The sequence below is a fragment of the Mytilus galloprovincialis genome, chromosome 4 (genome assembly GCF_965363235.1).
Source record: "Mytilus galloprovincialis chromosome 4, xbMytGall1.hap1.1, whole genome shotgun sequence".
NCBI classification, from domain to species: Eukaryota; Metazoa; Mollusca; class Bivalvia; order Mytilida; family Mytilidae; genus Mytilus; species Mytilus galloprovincialis.
This window is the reverse complement of record NC_134841.1, coordinates 48,415,624-48,437,998: the sequence shown is the minus strand read 5'-3', so window position 1 is coordinate 48,437,998 and position 22,375 is coordinate 48,415,624. Positions and strand designations below refer to the sequence as shown.

The window sequence follows — 22,375 nt, the reverse complement described above, 5'->3', positions numbered from 1 at the left end:
TACACTATGCAGAATGTGCTCATAAAATGTAGGTAGGGAAGACAGCTGTGTTATAGTTTACCAGCTAGTCACTACAGGGATATCATTACACTTTTTTTGCATTCTTTACTTACAAAAATCTGTAAATTCTTCACTTCATCTTGTTAGAATAAATTTTGATTTTAATTTTTTTAACTTGCTCAAATAGATAACACAGACATAGAACAAACTTGAGTGAAGTGACTTTAGGATCAAAGATCCACCCCTAGTTTGCAAAGATACTTCCTCTATTTGTACATATTTTGAAAAAGCCGTGTTTTGCTATGGTAATTAAAAAATCATTCTGAACAAAAACTTAAACATGGCATGCATAATGCCATGAAGTAAACAGTTGTGCAAATTTTACTGAAATCCAGATAGGTGTTTGGAAAAATTTTGGAAAAAGAAAGATGCACAATCATTTAATTTACCTCTACAGTGAACCATTAAAAATGGGTCAAAACAGTAATCTGGCAAATAAAATTGAGAAAGGAAATGGGGAATGTGTCAAAGCGACAACAACCCGACCATAGAGTAGACAACAGCCGAAGGCCACCAATGGGTCTTCAATGTAGCAAGAAACTCCTGCACCCGGAGGCGTCCTTCAGCTGGCCCCTCAAAAAATATGTATACTAGTACAGTGATAATGGACGTCATACTAAACTCGGAATTATACACAAGAAACTAAAATTAAAAATCATAAAAGACTAACAAAGGCCAGAGGCTCCTGACTTGGGACAGGGGAAAAATTGCGGCAGTGTTAAACATGTTTATGAGATCTCAACCCTCCCCCTATACCTCTAGCCAATGTAGAAAAGTAAACGCATAACAATACGCACATTAATATTCAGTTCAAGAGAAGTCTGAGTCCGATGTCAGAACATGTAACAAAAGAAAATAAATAAAATGACAATAATATATAAATAACAACAGACTACTAGCAGTTAACTGACATGCCAGCTCCAGACCTCAATTAAACTGATTGAAAGATTATGTCTTCATCATATGAATATCAGGCACAATCCCTCCCGTTAAGTCTCTTTTGTGGCACAAAAACTTACAGAAGTCTCTATTGATAAATTTCTGTCATACTCTGTAGATATTAATAATTCTTCAACTCTGTCTATCAGCTGATCTTTGTATTTGTCTGCATTCTGCAATAAAAATTTTCATAAACTTAAGGGTCATCCATAATTGTCAACCATTTTCCAAAGTGTACAAAGCAAACACTTTGGGGGAGGGGGTTAAAAAATCAACATTTTTACAGTAAGCTTTTAAAAAAAAATAAAAATAAAACAGTCAGATCTGTTTCTGTTTATTTTCAATGCAAATTTTTATTTTAGACTAAACTATAAATAATAGACAGGATCTTCTTTTTTATTAAGAATGAAGAATGGTTGATTCTTGATTTGGAATCTACAAATGGTTGATGTACACTTTTTGAGAGGGTGTGGGGGTCAGAAAAGTATATGTTTTGTACACTTTGGAAAATGGTTGACAATTATGGATGACCCCTTATTAAACAAAATATTGGACTGGAGATAATTATGCTGAACAGATTGATGTTCTTTTAGCTTTCAGAATCAGTTCTTTCAGTGTAGCTTATTTTTCAAGGTTCCACTTCAATTTTACAATGAAGTTAATTGGTGAAATCATAGCAATTAATAAAATTACTATATTTGGACTTCTTCTATAAAATATCATCCAAGATATAAGGCTTTATATGATTCAATACCCCAAACAAGTTTTTTTCAAATAAGACCAGGGGGGCTTAAATAAACACAAACTGAAGGCAGAATCAATTACTAAATTAAAGAGCATTGAAAACTCCAAAATGATTTGCCAAATATCCAGGGTAATTTACACCTTGGTGAAGAAAAACCCTGAGTAGTGACTTTTTTTTTTATCTTATAAAAACATTTTATGAATGGTAGTTTTATAGAAAAATGATCAGAATTTTGATAATTATTACATGTAATCACCAGAGTGCTGAATAGTGAATACTGAGTTGATGACAATCGTGGGGATAGAAAGCCTTTGTTTAGTGCTAATAGCCTAGTAGTTGTAAAAGTAAAAAATACAAGGCTTAAAAGTAGTTCAGTTGTACATTTTTGTATTGGGAAAATAAGTGTTACAAAAATTTAAAGAATATTTAATATATTGAAATATTAAAAGTATTGGCAAATAATAAGAAGGTAACCGACATAATCAAAATTATGTAACAAGCCTATCACTGTCAAGAACCTGACAAAATTTGAAGTCATCAAGTTCAGTAGTTTCTAAGAAAAAAGTGACGGACAGACAAGGTTATTCCTAGACTGGGCTTGTAAGGAAATGTAGTATGGTTGCCAATCAGATGTCAGCTATCCTCAAAGTTATGACATGCTTGCATTTTCAAGAGGCATCAATCTATGACAAACAAAAAAGAATTTTCCTACTATGCATTTTGCCACATGTATAAATGATACAATGTTTCGATCTAAAAGGTTAAATAATAAATTCTTCTCCTAAAAAACCCATAAATCATATTTTCTCTCAACTTTAATAATTTAAAACTGAAACCAGCGTGTTTATGAAAATGAAAGTTCTCTTTTGAGTTGTTCAAACTTCATGTTTCAGACAGAAATCCATACCCCTTGAGAAATGCTGTTCAAGGAAACCTCATACTCCCTAAACCAAAAACAGAATTGTTCAAAAAATCTTTTATGTATTCTGGACCATTCTTGTGGAATAATTTGCCAATACAGTTAAGAAATATTACAAATGTTAATTCTTTCAAATACAAAATAACAGATCATTTATTGAAATCAACCTAGCTGTATCAATAATATTAAAAACTGATCATCATGTTTATTTTTTTCACATTTTATCAAGTGTTTTCATCACATTTTATCAAGTTGTATTGAACATCAACATCATACTTGACTTTTTATACTAATGCATGCAATGTATATGTTTGCATTTTGTTTGATTTCTCATGATGAGGGCCTCAGAGAAGACTAGTTATATAGCTAACTGTGTAACCCTCTTAAAATAAAGTATTGTTGTTGTTGTTGTTGTTATATAATATATAATGCGAACATCAAAAGCACTAGTAATTATTACATACATGTAACTAATGATGAACAAAGCACTAGATTTAATGTCAATAGTCATTTATTAGCAATGGTAAACATCAGTTAAAAGTCAAATCATAATTTTTGTTGTATAAATCTATTTTGTACTTGTACCCACCATTAATACATGATGACCTGTTAATACAGTCAACCAGCCTGGTATCACAAAATCACCATATAAAACTGGAACCAGTTTCTTCCTTTGTTCACAATAAAATACCTGTAAAGGATGATAAACAAAAAGATAGTTTAAACAACACAACTTAGGTGAAACTTATATAATAGTCAAATTGATAACTATCTAAAAAATGAAAGTAATTTTGGAAATAAACCCTCGTTAAACTATTTGCAGTTGCTCACTTCCGATACCAAAGCTTTAATGATGTAGTATAAAAACAGGCTATTATGTAAACTTGGAATTATTTTTGATTATGGAATTTGTTTATTTCTTGTGCTTGAAATTTTTAATAAATTCCATGTTTATTCTCTATAATAATGTTTTGAGCAGTGATTAACACTTTCCATACCATGTATTTTATATAGAAAGTGTTGTGCGCGGCACAGTACATTCTATTGAAAATGTACTATCTTCTTTGTAATAGAAAGTGTTGTGCGCTGCACCAAACACTAAAAATACTGAATAAATATGGAATTTTCCAAAAAATTTCAAACACAAGAAATTATGCAAAGTCCATAATTAAAAATAATTCCAAGTTGAAATAATAGCCTGTTATTAGTAAACAGCAAGTTGTTGAAACATGTATTCAAAAATGCATCACATAGAATAGCTTGCTGACATAAAGCTTACTTTCAAAGGAGTAGGTCCGGTAAGAGCCGATTTTGGCCTCAAATTTAAAGTTCATCTAACGAAAGATTTTAGACATTTGTTAAACACTTAAGTGTCTATTTCAATTGATTCGATTAGTTTATGTGAAAGATTTTAACTGATTTAAAACGCTCCGATTCAAGCTTAAATATGAAAATCTATCAAATATGCCAAAAAACGTCACTTTCTACGTGGTTTTTGTCAAAAATGAAAGTGGCCGCATCCGTGTTCATCCTCAACCTTTATATATATTATGTATTATCATCAAAAACAACTTACATTTCAATATTATGGATGAACACGAATGTGGCCACTTTCATTTAAGACGGTAACCGTCTAAAACTTAACTAAAATGCTAAAATTGTGAACATTTCAGTAATTTAGCATGACTTAATGATGTTAGTACCCAATATATGTGCATTGTATTGTCAAAAACAGCCAATATTTATGTAGCAGAAGCATTCTACTTTCCAATAAATAAAAATTACATTTTCACAATTTTGTAAAACTGCTATATTTTGGGGCCAAAAAGGAGTCTTACTGAACTTACTCCTTTCAAGTTGTATATATTAACAAATCATTTTCAGCAGGTTCATCTCTGGATGTTGTCCATTTTAATTTGATGGTTGAATCTCACTGATATATGTTCTTCACTGTTTTTATTCAAATTACATGTTTAAAATAATGTTTTATCATTTGCCCACATTTTATACTTATTTGTCAGAAAATTCAGATTTATAAACACTTCAAACTTTTTTAGCCACTGTAAATTACATACAGCTGTTATCTTGGTAGGGGAACAACTTTGTGCATTGTTGAGATTCAACTTTACATTCTAATTCTTTATCTCTTCTAAATAAGAATGAATTGAATATGCTCATTAATAACATATATTTAATTATCAAAATCCGGTGAAAAACTGCAGAAATTTTACCATTTGTTGACAAAGTCTGGATTTACCTATTATAAACAGTTTAAATTCTGAGCCATGTTTAGACTTGTCCAATGTATATAGTTTATAAATTGTTGATTTATATGATTATATATGGCAGCCTACCTGTTGTTGGCAGGTTCTAGACAGTATAAACTGTTGAGAGAGAATAAGAACAATAACTCCTGCTTCATCAGCTTGTTCTTGGAAGATTTGTCTATTCTGTAACTCTATTGTTCCTGGTTTTATACCATTTTCTATAAATTCGAAATTGATAAACAAAAAAATAAACAAGTTTTCTTAATACCTTTAATCAAAATCTGATTTTTACTCTTGTTTTTTTCCAGAATATTCAAATGGCATATAGGGTATTGTTTTACATTGTCATATCGGGCCTTTTATAGCTGACTATGCGGTGTGGGCTTTGCTCATTGTTGAAGGCGGTACGGTGACCTATAGTTGTTAATGTCTGTGTCATTTTGGTCTCTTGTGGACAGTTGTCTCATTGGCAATCATACCACATCTTCTTTTTTATATATAGTGCATGTTTACAAAACAATTACATCAAAAGTGGCATATCATGGTTTTTTCAATTGTATTTTAGTAGATTAAAATTATTAAAAGTTGTAAATGAATAAATTAACTTTGGATGATGATGATGATGGGTTGCTGTTTAATGTTCAGTGGCATATTGAGAACATGCTTATGTAATATGAATATTTTCCCTGATTTGTACTTTACTGACACCCTTAGCTTGATGTTTAACATGCTAGTTCACAAGGTACCAGTCCACTGGAAGACATGTCACCTAACCTGGGCACATTATTCTAACTCCTAGCCAACCAGTCTTTGCTCTGAATCCTTAATCCTAGCTGCTTAGTGACGAAGCAGCAAATACCAATTTTAAAGTTTATAGTTTGCCCCAGTCCTTATGTAATCTAAGCGAACATGAGACCACTGAGGCTGTTAATCATCTATATCACACCGCAGGTAAATTATTAAGTTGTGATTAGTTAAAGGCTGTCACGTGGTGACCCCCCATGAGACCGTAGGAGGGGTAGTAAATTTCATACGGGGTTCATGACGTGTTAATGGTGATGTCATCTATTAATGCTGTTTATTTTTCAACAAGACACAGCAGAAGTCCAGCTTGCGATAAATTCGTTATACGGTTAACTACTGACCCCTCTGGCCTCACCCCCTATGGATTCTACTAACCCTCTATGGATTCATAGGGGGTCAGTAGCGAACCATATAACTTATATTGGAAACTTGTACACATCCTATAGGGCTATCATTGAAAGATATATCTTTAGATGTTAAACTACTTTATCCTCTTTATTATTTAGCTCAAACTTAGTCTAAATTAAAATAAAACCAAGACTATGTGTAAACAATCCCTGTCTTACAAGTACTATCACTTTCCCATGTTCAGTGAACTATGAAATCAGGACTAGAATCGTAATTATAAACTAAAATGTTAATATCTTTATGAATATGTGTACTAAGGTCCAAGTTGCCCTTAAAAACCACAGCCAAATGCTTATGCAGTATCTTGTTTTTACTAAGTGGGTTGTCTATAAAAAGGTATGTTTAAAGTATTATGTGGAGTTATCAATCTTCCTTAAAATAAATTAGATAAAAATACATACCATGATCTGTCAAAGAATCAGGATAGTTCATTGATAACTGTGTTGAACACCAAACCTCAAATTTGTGTGCCGCTAACAATTCTTTCATTCCAACAGCCTATTCATATAAATCATTTTCATTGTCAATATGCAAATAATATCAACTTTTAAATGTCTTAAGGGACGGAATACATAAAAACAACTTATATTTGCAGATACATTTTTGATGATCAAATTCCTCTATAGACTTTGAGGCAATTCCTTTTCATAATTTCCTAACTTTATTTTTTCTGACCAGATAAATTTGACATATTAGCAATGATTTTTATTTGTTTTTTCTCTACTTTTGAAAGTCATGTTAATCACTTGCTCAGGAAAATCATATTTCATATTTAATCAGCATACTTACATGTAACAAGAGTGCACACGCTGAAATGTCTCGCCTTCTATACTTATCACTGATATTATGTTGATAGTCCTAAGTATAAAGCTAAGCTTTAATACAACTGTCACATAAACTTAACATTAACCAAGATAACTAAACAAAGACCAATGAACCTTGAAAATGAGGTCAAGGTCAGATGAACCATGCCAGGCAGACATGTACAGCTAACAATGCTTCTATACAACATATATAGTTGATCTATTACTTATAGTTTAAGAAAAATAGACCAAAACACAAAAACTTAACACTGTGCAATGAACCATGAAAATGAGGTCACGGTCAAATAAAACCTGCGCGACTGACATAAAGATCATAAAATATTTCCATACACCAAATATAGATGACCTATGGCATATAGTATTAGATAAAAAGACCAAAACTCAAAAACTTAACTTTGACCACTGAACCATGAAAATGAGGTCAAGGTCACATGACATATGCCCGCTAGATAGGTACACCTTACAATCATTATATACAACAAATATAGTAGACCTATTGCATATAGTATGAGAAAAACAGACCAAAACACAAAAATTTAACAATAACCACTGAACCATGAAAATGATGACACCTGCCAGTTGGACATGTACACCTTACAGTCCTTCAATACACCGAATATACTAGCCCTATTGCTTGTAGTATCTGAGATATGGACTTGACCACCAAAACTTAACCTTGTTCACTGATCCATGAAATGAGGTCGAGGTCAAGTGAAAACTGTCTTACAGACATGAGGACCTTTCAAGGTACGCACATATCAAATATAGTTATCCTATTACTTATAATAAGAGAGAATTCAACATTACAAAAAATCTGAACTTTTTTTTCAAGTGGTCACTGAACCATGAAAATGAGGTCAAGGACATTGGACACGTGACTGACGGAAACTTCGTAACATGAGGCATCTATATACAAAGTATGAAGCATCCAGGTCTTCCACCTTCTAAAATATAAAGCTTTTAAGAAGTTAGCTAACACCGCCGCCGCCGCCGTAGCCGCCGCCGGATCACTATCCCTATGTCGAGCTTTCTGCAACAAAAGTTGCAGGCTCGACAAAAATCAATGTTAAAGCTTGCATATTTGAATTAATTATAGAAGAAATCCATTAAATTTGAAACCGTATGTTTGTTGCATTTAAAATCATTCCCATAAATACTGTAAAAGAACTATCCAAAAAAAAACAAAAAACATAGGGATTGAAAATCAACTTACCAGTGTGGATTGTTGTGGATGTACACATATAACTACTAATGGATTGCCCTCTCTATTTTCTACTGTTGCTTGAGGATTAGAACTATGTACACATGGACAACTTTTTACTACAGTTTTCTGTTTAAAAAAATAGAAATTTATTAATATCACTATCAATATCAACTCAGAAAAAAACTAAAAAGTTATGTTTTTGTTACATAACTTTTTTCTTGTGCATTTTGTTATTTAATTAACTTTAATTCTCATTATTGAATAGGATTTACCTATTCAATATCAGAATTATTATTAGGTCAACTGTTTATCAGGTAAAAATATAGTAAAATGCAACTTTTAACTTTAAAACAATTGTCATTGGTTTTTTTCAATTTATCCTCTTATTTTGCATGATAAATATTGTGACTTGTAGACTTTAGTGTTTTGAAACTTTATGTATATAAGTTTTGACATATTTTCTTCAGTAATGAATTACCTATAATTCTTTCTAGAACAGGCAATGACAAAAACTTTAATAATCAAATCATTTCCAATTATTCTAATTTATCATTTATACTTTTTGTCAGATTTGATAACCCAAGAAAGATTAATTGCTGTGTTACTTCAAAATCTATTTTTCAACTGGACTGATTTTGCAAAGTTTCTATATTCAGTGAAAGTAACTCTTTTTGTAAATGACTGGCAAATCAAGAAAAAAAATCATCAGTTTTTATAGAGGAAAATCTGAAAGAAATTGTAAACCTCTTAGATTTTGAGCCTGTACCAAATTAGGAAAAGATGGTTAATTCTTTTATGGGACACATTTTTCATGGCCTTTTCATGTTATTTTGTTTTTATATTTATACAATTTCTCTAAAGCTGGAGAAAATGAATCAATTTTATTTATGTGTTTTCCCTTTCACAACTTCATAGTTTTATGATATAATTCCTCAGTATACCCTTTTGATAAGAGAAGGAAGATCAGTGTCTGTATTCATGAACTTCTGAACTTTTTCTGCTATCTGTTTGGCTACACACTTGAGATCTTTACTCTTCCATGTAAATATGTCCTTATTGTTATCTACAATAATAAAAAGAGTAAAATGTTACATGGTTAACTTTTCTGTATCATATTAGGTAATGTCATAATAATCGTACATTTTTAAAATAAATACAAGAAGCTCATTTCATTATGTTTTTTATGCCCATTTATTTTGCCCCATTTATGGGCATTATGTTTTCTGGTCTGTGCGTTCGTCTGTCTGTTCGTCCGTTCATCCGTCCATTCGTTTGTCCGTCCGTTCGTCCTACTTCAGGTTAAAGTTTTTGGTCGAGGTAGTTTTTGATGAAGTTGAAGTCCAATCAACTTGAAACTTAGTACACATGTTCCTCATGATATGATCTTTCTAATTTTAATGCCAAATTAGAGATTTTCCCCCATTTTCACGGTCCACTGAACACAGAAAATGAAAGTGCGGATGGGGCATCTGTGTACTGGGGACACATTCTTGTTCTAAAGTGTTTTCAATTGGTAAAAAGAATCTCGTGCAAAAATAGCTTAAAGCCTGAACATTAAAAAAAAAGGACAGGTTTAGTTCTTTAAAATTGTATCACATTTTTCCCTCACAGTACCTTTTAAAAGCTTACTACATAGCACAAGCTTTGTTAATTGTTGAAGTCTTTACAGCACCTTTGAAGGCATTGACATCAAATGTTATTTGGTCTATGGTGGACAGTTAACATTGTAACAGTGGCAATCGTAAGAAATATCCTTATAGATATATATTTATTAAAATAGTTAAAATAGTTATATATAATTTAACATTAAGAAAACAAGGTATACATACTTCAGTTGGATCATTGCATTGAATATGAAAATTGGAAGGTCAGAACATCAAATGATGAAAATGTTAAATGATGCCTTTTACTAAATTATCCAATCAATGAATTATTCAAACATCACCCACATAATTTTCAATTGATCTACTCTTAGTTTTTACGTCAAATTCAGAAAGGGGTCTATTCCAATAAAGATATTATTTCAGTGTTTTATACATTCAATATTTCATTAAAGTCTCATCAGAAAATGTGACTACACAAATCATCCCTAATCACATTACCTGTATTGTTAGTAGTCCAGCTGATATACTGTGTTGTTGAAAATTGTATTGCAAGGCATGGTGGTGGCCAGTCTGACAGAAAACTGACTGGAATGATGTACTTCCCTAAAACATCGGCTAACTTGATCTACAGATGGAAAGTATGCATAAATGTGTAAGTACAAAAAAGACAACTTTAATATGTTTTCAAACTAATAAAAACGTATGATGTCTGAAGTTTATTTTTCATATACTGTGGATTCATTATTATTCGTTGGATACTAATTTTCGTTGGTTTCGTGAATACAGGTGAACCATGAATTCAAATGTTCAACGAACATTATGTTTTCAATAGGCTTTGTATACAGAGATCGGCAAAACCACGAAATTAAATATACACCAATATGCAAGTATTCAGCAATCCACGAAAATTGATACCCACGAGAATAAATGAATTCACAGTAGTATTAAGTAAATAATAATGCTTAACATTTTCAAACTATAAATTTTTTATTATATCAAAATTCAGAAATTGCCATCTTCAAAATATATCAGAGAATGTTTATACTCTATGGAAGCAAAGTTTAACCTGTTGATATGAAATAAAGCTTTCCTACACTCTTACATCATATAGAATTATTACTTTTGTTTAATAACAAGTGACAATGTGCTGTTTTACAAATATAGTGGGGATATATATACAATATGGTTGGCTTTTACAGAAACTTTTACTCTTTAGACAAAATAAACCTTAGGATACTCACTTAATTTTGGAGATATATTAGATGAGGAAAAGTGTATATAAAGGTAGGAAGTTTAATATAAATCTAATATTCATGATTAACTATATAGATGTGTAGAAATTGGGAAGCACATTTTAACAATTAGTAAAAAAAAGATATATCCACTATGCATTGTAGTTTTAATTCTCATTCACATATAAACTATCATATTTGCTGATTTACTACTCCCTGACATGAGGAGAAACGTGTTTATAAACTAACCTCTCTATTGGTCCATAAAGTTTCTCCATACTTAGGTGTGACTAATGGTACAAACACCTGACAATTCCTGACAGCATCATTGAGAGAATCCTGCCAATCCACACCTGATGTGATTTCATGTACATCCTGGTGAGTAAAAAAATAATTTTAGAATCCACAAAACCAATTTGGAGTGACATATTACACAAATAAATCCATTTTGATTGAAATCCTAACACAAGAATATGTTTTACAAAATTTTAGATTTTAAAAGAAGGTGTGGTTCCTGTTCCTACAGGTTTAAACAAAACTAAGATTTCCCAAAAAAATGTCTCTTAATTTTCACACAAAAAAAAAATATGCACGTTAACAATGTTGCAAATTGTCACTAAATAGAAGTTCCTTCATAATATAAGTTCCAGAAGGAAAAATTTTCTGTAATATAATTTCCACAGGAATAAATATTACACCATATGTTCCTAACAGAAAAAATAGATAGAATATTTGTTCCAACAGGAATAGATATTATGACAATGTTTATAACAGTTTCCATTGGAACTTCAGTTAGACGGAACAAATATACATTGACACAACTATACAAAATTTATTTCACATCCTATATATATCCATTCTTTTGGAGTTGTTCACAAATATTGTTAATGGATAGTGAGCCAAACAGCCAAAAATGAAAACTATAAACTCCTGCATACAAATGATGAAAACTCTGACTTTTTCAGTAATTTGATTCACATTCAATTGTTAACAAAGCTTATGAACATTTTTGTTTTTGTCAGCAGCCATACTTACAAGATAGACACTAAAACCAAGGGAAGATAACTCTTGTTTTAGTATTAGAGCATGATGTGCTGCATCTGCTCTAACATAACTGATCAAGATTTGTTTTTCATCAGTCATACTAGAATCTGCTATCTGATTTCTATCCAAATCCTTACTGGTACGAAATGATAAATGTCTAGTGCTGCAAAATATAAAGATACTGTCAATGGTCTCTTCGCATGTCATATAACGTGTACTTAAATATACAATCTGTTTGTTTTCTTACAAAAATGATTATTAGTCTGACATAAATGTAAAATGGTTTAAATTTTAAAATTGCTGTCATCTCACCAATATTCTGACCAATATTCCGAAATACTTAAAAGTATTCAGTTAGACATGGGGTAAAAATATCTGTCACAGTACACAAATCTAAGCTGTTTCAGGAAAATATAATAACCAAACAGACTCAAACACAGCTTCAACCAGCAATGATATGACATATTTGACATTGTAAATCATGCAGACACATTAGATTGGTACCTTCAATAATGATAAAAAAAATCATCCAAACATACATGTACTATCCACACTCATCTGTGTCCACACTTGTAAATATTAAAAAAAATATATTACATGAATACATAATGTCAGCATGAGACACCCTCATTGGTGAGAAGTTTTCTATATACAGAGTTGTTAGAAGTTATCCTCCTACATTAGTAAAAAAGATGATACACGTTTAAAAGTTAAAAAATATATAGCATACATGTCCCTATTTTTTTTATGGTGATTCATTTTTTAAAACAGTGTATATGAATTGACGGTGGATAAATTCAATACAAGTTATATATTGAAAGCGAGACAACCATTTTTTAAAATTTTATTTACAAAAAGTAATAGTAACAATTATTATTTACCCTTTAATTTTCTTCCTTGGTTGGGGACTAGGAGTCAGAGGGGAATTGCTTGGTGTAAGGAATGTCTGTACATCAACAATGAGACAGGAATCTTCAATTATGTCAATCACTGTCAGCTGACTCTCTTGCTTACAGCTGATTGGCCAGGTATTGTGTTTCAGGAACCAGTAGTTTTGTCTGGAGAGCTTACTTCCAGTCATCTATAATTCAAGAGTACATTGTCATATTAAGAATCTTTTATAAACTGTTCTATTTTATTTCTTTGATCTTCTGTTATGTCAGTTTTCCTTTTTCATAATCTTCCTTTCTTCATTGTTCTTGAATTTGAATAAAATGAAAAGCTGTTATATGGTATTATTTGAAACAAAAACTGAAGTATTACAACATTTTATGAATTTCGCATTCAAATAATTGTTATGTGCAAAGTAACAACTGAAATAACTTTAAAATAGTAAGAGATATGTTGGTCACTTAAACAAACTCGATTTGAAGTATCTGGTAAGTTCTCACACTAATTGAATGTTTTTTGGAACTTATTATTCTATAATTACCTGATATATACATTATTTAGAATGGTAATAAGAAATTCTTTGAATAATTCTTAAAATTATATAAATTTACTATCTGTATAACTTTTTTTGGAAAATTATCAAATATGACTATGTAAACTGTAGTATTTTTCTACGATTGTGATTCTCCTATAGACGGGTTTCAAATGAAGTACTTTGAGTTTGAGAATTTTTTTTAGTTGCCATCAAGGAGGAATAAATGGTTAATTTTTCTTTTTGACTAGCCAATTTGAACATGTGATGCACGTATTAAAGTCTAATAAGATATCCTTACTAGATCCTTTCGGTGAACTATGCAAGGCTGAAAGAAATACAAACTGTTTATAAAAACACTTTTTTCTAAAGTCTAGGGATTAGTTTGAAAGGTTGAATAGAGCTAAATAATGATGGAATTAAACACTTAGACCTCCAAATTGGTGACAAAAGTGAAGGAATCTTCCTCAAACTGTGTAAATCAAAACCTTTCAATAAGGAAAAGTCTGCTAAAAAAAATACTAAATATAGAACATCATTCGGTCTATGCATGATAATTATATACAGTGAAACATGTCCCAACCCAACACCTACAGGACTTTGTGTTTTGTTCGGTTTTCACAGGTGTTGGGATTGAAGAGGTAAATGGAAGTCGACACGAAAATAATTTTGGCACTTACTGACAAGGAACGATAGGTGACACAACAGTTGACAATTTATTTTCATGATTATTTAGATGTAAATGTAAAAATCTAGGTAGATGAAGATAGACTTATTGTTTCTTTTGCCAAATAAATCAAACGCCACTCCGTCAATCATGCGCCTCGTTGTGTAAAGGTATTAATCGTTCAATGATGTCCGACGTGGAGAGATTTTGCTTTTTGAATCGTGATTGTCTTTTTCAATTATCTGTACACACAAGTTCTCGGACTAAACTGGCCATGGTCACCCGCTGATTTATACTTTGCCACAAAATAAGAGCGAAACAACAGCAGGGGTCCAGTTAATTTTTCTGGTTTTATTGTTGATGAGTAGCTAACAATAGTTTGTGTCTGAATTATAATATATATAGGGCCTCTAAAGGGAATCCAGCATCCCGTAAAAATAATTTCGAAAGTCATTGACCTTGTGTTGCAGGACTTCTTAATCAAGTGAAACATTTTAACACTATTATTTAATTAAACAGTTTAGCTATTGCAAAGCTGAATGGCAGTAATGAATTTGATGACCGTAAATATTTGAGTAACGTGCATTTAATTGATCTACGGAAAAGTTCAATTCTTGTCCTTTTCGGCAATAGGAAAAAGAGTTCAGAATTCGGTGTTGACAGGGTTTGGTTTTATCAGGTTAAATTAACGTTAATTGATAGGGAAATTGTGTGGGACTTTGAAAATTGTTCAGTTTAAACTGAAATTCTGTTTAATCAGGGTTCGGTTTACCCATGTTCCACTGTATAACTAGTAAAATGTAAAACAAAATATATTCAGAAATATATTTGTGATGTTGAATTTAGTTCTGTGTTCTCAAATATTGCAATAAACATTGTACAGTACATTTTAATTAATAATAAGCTGTTTCTTGCGATTAAATCTTTAAATGATTAAACAAGTAACTCTATGTCTATTATTTTGTAGGCCTTTAACTTTCTCATTTAAATTTTTCAGGGCCTTTTATAGCTGACTATACGGCATAGGCTTTGTTTATTGTAGAAGACCGTATAAGGACCTATAGTTGTTAATTTCTGTGTCATAGGGTCTCTTGTGAAGAGTTGTCTCATTGGCAATCATACCACATCTTCTTTTTCATATTTGTTGGAATATTTTACATATAATTCCAATGTTTGCAAAACAAATCCCTTGCATTTTCATTAGAATATCTTACTATATGTTACCTGTGATTGAATAGATTGTCGTACATCTGACAAAACACAATGGAGATCAACAAACACCATGCCAAGATTTTCTCCAGACCTCTGTCTGATACCAATACATGGTGTCTCTACAATAAAACAAACTTGCATCTATAAAGCATACAACCATATTGTCCTTCAAATCTTTCTTTTTGATAAAATACCTTCATCTAATAATTATACGGCAGTTGTGAATCAATTAATGTCAATGTTACAACTTTTAAATTGTCAATGTGTTAAAGTCATATGAAACGAGTAACTGGTGAAAAAAAATGTTTATCCAATTCTTGAACCAATGCATGTATATATCATAAACTAAGTCTTCTGTGCACGATTTTATCATTTTTTAAGCAAACATATCGTATAATCGTCAATTTTATTCTCTCTGTCTGTTATGATGTGAAAATATGGCAGTTCATTTATTGTCGTGTTTGAAGCTGTAGTTTTATTTACTGATTGTCACCTTATAATCAACAATCAAGAAAGAAGCATGGATATTGAGCACATGTATAATATGTACAAGCAGACAATAGTTAATTTCAGTGCCATATCAATGCGTATTACGATCACTAGATTTTATTTGCATACGGATAATATGTTGGTGATTTGCAAGAAATAAAAAAAAAAGGAAACTTCTTCTAAATGTGGACAAATTAAAGAATTTTCTGCAGAAAAGGTATATGTACATAAGATTAATGATAAAAACTATCCATTTTGTTATAAAAAAACATATGCATATTTTTTTTTAATTTGAGGTTTCATATGACTTTAACGAATAAATAATTCAACCACTTTATATGATCACCTGTTTTGGACAGTTTGCTAAGTAACAAAAAAAAAACCCACTCCATCTGATCAGTAGGAGAGAATTTAAAGACTAATTTTTAAGAAAATAAATTAACTTGAAAGTTCTACCATATTGACTTTTGTAAAAATGCAATATGTACATGTATTATGTATATTTAGATTATAGAATGCAAAATCTATTCAGACTATACATGTATTCACACCAAGATGTCATAAAATGAAATTCTATATCCTCATATATATTTTGACATGCAAATATCCCTTATACAGCTATATAAGTTGAATAAACAGTAATCCCAGCAAACAAATGAAAAACATCTTACCAAAATATCTCTGTATAAATAATGAGCACTCTTCTGACACAATTTGTTTTACATAAACTGAGTTCTCCAAGTTCCTGTTAATATTCCAACTGAAATGAAAATACAGTTTCAGATAAATGACAGATAAGAAAGTTGCCAGATAGTTCCTGCTTTACTAGCAAGGTTGAAAACGTCATATTACATGACATTTTGTATGGGTTGTATCACTTGATATTTTCTATGCATTTCTGAATTTAAGGAATCCTCTTCTGTATGTATGTTTATTTGTCAGTTACTGTCCTACTTGTATATGTACGGTTAATATGTTTAACATGGTTAAGCTAGTGGTTTACTTATTTACCTCTTTGTTTTATAACTGAGAGGTCATTATTGTTAAGTATTAGAAGAGCCATTAACCATGTTAACTTAAACTCTCATTTATCCTCCTTAAAAAAAGAAATATGATAAAGAATATAATCTGACATTTGGTCATAAAATACAAATACCCCTGCTTTGTACAGAATATGAAAGTCTCTGGTAGAGCTGCAACTTGACTATACATTAGATCTCTTAAGCTGTGCAGGGATAAATCTTCATTCTTGGCTACCATGACAACACCAAGACAGGTCCGAGTTTCAGTCCTACCACCATTTATAAGCTGTATTCCTACCAAATGATTTTCTGTTATTTCTGTCTCTAAAATAGATAAAAAAAAAATAGGCAAAGAAATACTAACTTTCCAGTTGTCAGAAAACACATTTTCAGCCAAAATCTGCCGTTATCAGCATACCAAAATAAATATAAAGTGTAAAAAAATGCATTCTTCAAATTTTACCATTTCAAAACTTGTTTAACCCCTCCACATTCTGTATGTATGTGCATGTCCCAAGTCAGGAGCCAGTTATTCAGTGGCTGTCATCGGTTCATGTGTTACATATTTGTTTTTCGTTCATTTTATGTACCTATATATTAAAGGCCGTTAGTTTTCTCGTTTGAATTGTTTTACATTGTCATTTCAGGGCCTTTTATAGCTGACTATGAAGTATGGGCTTTGCTCATTGTTGAAGGCCGTACTGTGACCTATAGTTGTTAATTTCTGTGTTATTTTGGTCTCTTGTGGAGAGTTGTCTCATTGGCAATCATACCACATCTTCTTTTTTTACAACATGTTTAAGAATTGTTATTTGGAAAAATCTGATTTTTACATTTATTTTGTCAAAGTTAAAGTGGTTGTTTGCAATATGTCAAAATGTTTCTATCCTTTGTGAAACTAACAAATGATAAAAGTGCAAAAGATCGTTGAAATGGAGTTCTACACTTTAACTTGATTGAACTTCCAGATACACTGAAAGATAAAACATGCTAAACCAAGTTGGTATAAAGAAGCATCAAATTAAACTTTGACTCAATCCCTAATCAAATTAATTAGCATAAGCCATGTCCTTGAGCTTTTCAGTAGATACATAGTACCTCTATATCAAATTTAATGGAAAATGTGTTATATTTTACAGCTGTCAAGTTTGCCCCCTTGAAAAAAGTTAGATGAGAGAGCCTGTTTCTTGGTCTGTCTATTTGAAAAAATATTTAACCGTCAAACTGTGTGAATAAAGTTCAGAGTTTTTTCATCAATTAATTATGAAAACGATAAGTCTTTTGTTGGAATATTTCAAGAAAGTGAGGTCCCCATATTTAAAGAAGGATATATGCATAATTAAAAGATACAGCACCGTGCTACCAAATTCTTAACAAGTATAAGAAACTCAAGTTATATGTAGAGACAATCAAAACCTTTGGCCTACCAACACTTAAATACAAATCGTTTATATGATGTGTTACAAAATATGCAATTCTTAATGACCTAAAACCAGTTATCCCAACTGAATAAGTCTGTTTAAAGGTTTGGTTAGCTTTTGAGGTGAATGCTGACATTTTTGTGCTTTGTAAAGAAAGTTACCATAAAAGATTGGATGTAAAATACATAAAGATATATCAGACCTGCCAACTTTTGAAAATCTCCATGGGGGATTTAGCGCGCGACCATATTTTTAAGGGTTACAATTTTAGTGACTTTTCTGTGTGCATTGTTTTTTACTCCTAAAATATTAGTAAAATAGTCTAAGTCCTCTTCTTTTTTCTTTCGGTATACTAATGATGAGCTTGTAGGTCTTGATTTCTTTTATTTGCATGATTCTTGAACTATTAAATTATAAAATTGACAAAATAAATGAAGAATAGAGAAAAATGGCATTAAAAATAAAGGATTTAAAGTAGAGACCCTCCAAAGACCTTCTTATCTGTAAACCTAGACTCAAAAGACCTTAAACTACATGTCCTAAAGTAAGAAGGATGAAGACAGATTTTGATTTAGTCTTACTTATGGTCTTATCAGTATCAATGATAAAATGGATAAAATTTGAGTTATCTTTCTTTGTATTCAGAGGTGCTCTTACCGGCGGAGGCTTATACCGTAACACAGTAGAAGTGAATACAAAATGGCGTCGATTTGAAATCAACAGACACACGACGTCTGGTTTCAAAAATTAAACAGATTTCAAGATAAATGATGTTTTCTTGAGAGTTCATTACAGTTCTCATCTTTCAATTAATTATGATTTTGTTGTGGAACTATGGCAAATGATGCAAATTGTGCTTGTATGATAAATTGATTAAAATTGAAAGGCTGTTTGACCAAATTTGTGTATACAAAATAAATTAATTTTGAGGACTGGTACGACCATAATAGGTAATCGGATTACCTACAACCACTAATTATGACACCTGTTGTGACTGTTGATTAGCGTAGGGTCATTAACTTGTCATAATATGTCCCCAGGTAAAATTATGGATTTTTTAAAATTAATCAGAAAAACTTCAAAATCGGTAAACAATAATTTTTCGGGTATATTTGTTGAAAATCAGGATTTTGACTAATTTTACGATCCCAATATCGGGTTGAGGGATAAAAATCGAGATGATACCGCGAAAATCGGGATAGTTGGCAGGTCTGATATATATAAGATGTCTGCATGTTGATTTATACATTGTATTTACAAATGATGTCCCTGACCTACCGATGATAACATTTAGTAAATGTTTTGACTAGTTTGTGATATGGAAAGTGGTGTAATAATTTTTCAGTAGTAAAGTGATTTCTTTCATTAAAATCAAATACATTGTTACATTAACGTGATTACAGTATACAATGGTATACATGAGCACATTTCTACTAGCAAATGCAAAGGATATTTAGCTGTATATAGAGATCTTGTTTGTTGGCCTCAATATACGTCATACATCTTGGGTTGATAAATCATTGTATCATTATCAAATTCATCAAAAGTCAATAATTGAAGAATTATCATAAAGTTCAATTACAATGCAGCGAAAGAAGTTTGCTGCACAGTAGTATTCCAGATAGGTTAAACAAATAAATCACAGGACTTTTTGTCTCCGAACAAATTTTCAGCTATGTTAGCTTTTATGTAATCACCCAGAGGTTAGTTTAGTTTCTGTGTAATATAAATGATAACACTCATTTTATATGAGGTGCCAGTTAACGATTTCTATATATATCTATATATGGCCCCTGTATAAACAATGATAAGTCCTTACGTAGTTGGGGAAGTGAGGTATTGCCTGTTTTCAGGGTACACCCCAGTTTTCTGACTGGTATTACACAACCACAGTATTCAAGGACTTCTTCATTCCTATGTAATTTACAAAAAAACACCATCTACATCATGTACATGTGATAACAATATTTTATGATAGCAAGTGTTTTTATCGGTTTTAAAAATCAAGGTTATTGCAAGTCTAATTTTATGCTGAACACACAAAGAAATGATTCCATTGTGGTGTCATATATTTTATATTGTAATGTCAAAATTTTTCAGGAACTGTTATGATGCCCAGTAATCATGTAATGGCAGACAAAATAGGAATAAGGTGTATTGCCAAGTTATTCAGAAATTAACATGACTGGAGTGATGGGTGGCTGTGAAAACTTTCCATTCATGAGAAAATAGAGTTAGCAGGTAGCAGGACAGGAAGATGAAACTTACTTAAATGAATATAGACAAGGATTTATATATTCTTACTATAATATAGATTTATAAATGAAAAGCGAACAAATTGAGGTCCTGATTTGAAAGAATCCAATGCCGTCAGTCTGATCCAGAAACAAACAAGCAGTGCACCCATTTTTGGATGAATTATCCATTTTTCGATATTGGATGTGACATGACGTCCCATGGCCCTAGCTTGTCTGGCAAAACCATTGGACATCAGAGTAATCTGAGACTATGCCAAGTTTAGTCCGAGATTACTCTGACGTCCAACGGCTGTTTTGCCAGACAAGCTGGGGCCATGGGACGTCAGAGCTCGTCCCATATCAAAAAGTGGCTATTTGCCCACCCAAAATAGATGCACTGCTTCGTCGCTTCTGGTGCCTATTGAGGGCCTTGGAATTATATAAATCGGGCATCAATCTGTTCATTTTTCATTTATCTTTTCATTTATGTAAGTTTCACCTACCTGTCAACCTTTATTTTTCCATATTTTAACAGTTTTCACAGAGACCCATCGATTTCTGCATTTTGACTTTCACTTTCAAATGGACGTCAAGTTACGAGAGAGTTCGTGGCCTCGAGTCTCAAATATGCAAATATTTATATTTTTTCACCTCCTTTGTAGGAGATCGATGATTAACATTTAGCAGCCAACCACGATTTTTCACCTCCTTTACAGGAGATCGGTATTAAGCATTTAGTTCCGACCACGATAACAATTGGAAGCTCTCGGACATTTAGATAACTTGCATCGTAAATGAACGAGGTGTTACATTATGGTCATTTGCACTGTTTTCTCGTGGTCACGTGATAATCTTTGAAAATGAAAGTCAAAATGCAGATGGGTCTCAGTGAAAACTGTTAAAATATGGAAAAATAAAGGTTGGCAGGTAGGTGAAACTTACATAAATGAAGACAAATGGAAGAGATAAATGAAAAATGAACAGATTGATGCCCAATTTATATAATTCCAAGGCCCTCAATCGGCACCAGAAGCGACGAAGCAGCGCATCTATTTTGGGTGGGCAAATAGCCACTTTTTGATATGGGACGAGCTCTGACGTCCCACGGCCCCAGCTTGTCTGGCAAAACAGCCGTTGGACGTCAGAGTAATCTCTGACTATGCCAAGTTATATTGCAACTATCCTTTCTTTCTTTTTTTATTTATAAGAACATAAGGATCTTAGGAACACCCTTAAATTAATGGGTAATGGGGAATATTTACACAAACGGGTAAGAAAGTAAATTTCTTAGTTTTTTAAAATATCCACCAAAGACAAGGTAGGTGAAACTTACATATTCGGTCAAAAGCTCCTTAGAGCTTGTGTTGCTTATTTGTACCTATGCCGAATCAAAATAAAGTGTTCTTGTCTTATTTTACAAAGTTCAAATGAATTATGAAATGTAAACAATCATTGTGAGTGAATCATACGAAACCGTAATGCCTTCGACTTTAACATGTCAACATCGAGTTATTCAAACTGTCAATTCTTGAATTTTTACCAAAATTCTCCATAGGCACAGGTTGTGGTTGTAGTGGTGTAAGAAATCTTTTTTGAAACTGGCGGGCAAGGAATGGAGGGAACGTCCAGATATAGGGGAATGTAACGACGTGTGCTATATTTTTTAATGTTCAGTACAAACCTCCTTTTACTGGAGCACCATCATGAGAGCTAGTCCAAATAGTTATGACGGCTTGTAAGGTTGTTTTATTTTACATTCTTGCTGTTATACATTCTTAGTGTACAAAACATCGATAGTGGACCATCAAATTGATTTTATAATTAGAAACAAGAGCTTGTGATATTAATAGACCG

At 31.8% G+C, this 22,375-nt stretch overlaps 1 protein-coding gene across 1 annotated transcript; it reads right to left on the bottom strand.

Annotated features, from left to right (window-relative positions):
* Positions 1 to 1,049: 1,049 nt before the first annotated feature.
* Positions 1,050 to 22,127, bottom strand: LOC143071040 (uncharacterized). Its single transcript, XM_076245121.1, has 15 exons — positions 22,062 to 22,127; positions 20,104 to 20,198; positions 16,998 to 17,187; positions 16,513 to 16,601; positions 15,365 to 15,471; positions 12,932 to 13,131; positions 12,042 to 12,213; positions 11,256 to 11,381; positions 10,273 to 10,399; positions 9,112 to 9,233; positions 8,180 to 8,296; positions 6,544 to 6,640; positions 5,018 to 5,148; positions 3,253 to 3,354; positions 1,050 to 1,172 (listed from the first exon to the last, which is right to left on the bottom strand). Exons 3-15 carry the CDS (start codon positions 17,099 to 17,101, stop codon positions 1,050 to 1,052), a joined length of 1,617 nt encoding a protein of 538 aa, XP_076101236.1. The 5' UTR covers positions 17,102 to 17,187; positions 20,104 to 20,198; positions 22,062 to 22,127.
* Between the last annotated feature and the right edge of the window lie 248 nt (positions 22,128 to 22,375).

What these genes read in the sequence shown, in the direction of transcription:
- LOC143071040 (XM_076245121.1), bottom strand. Translation starts at nt 17,101, where the DNA reads ATGGTAGCCAAGAATGAAGATTTATCCCTGCACAGCTTAAGAGATCTA. An exon ending in GACAATCTATTCAATCACAG is followed by an intron (nt 13,132 to 15,364) that starts GTAACATATAGT and finishes CTTGAATTATAG; the next exon opens with ATGACTGGAAGTAAGCTCTC. An exon ending in CCAAGGAAGAAAATTAAAGG is followed by an intron (nt 12,214 to 12,931) that starts GTAAATAATAAT and finishes TATATTTTGCAG; the next exon opens with CACTAGACATTTATCATTTC.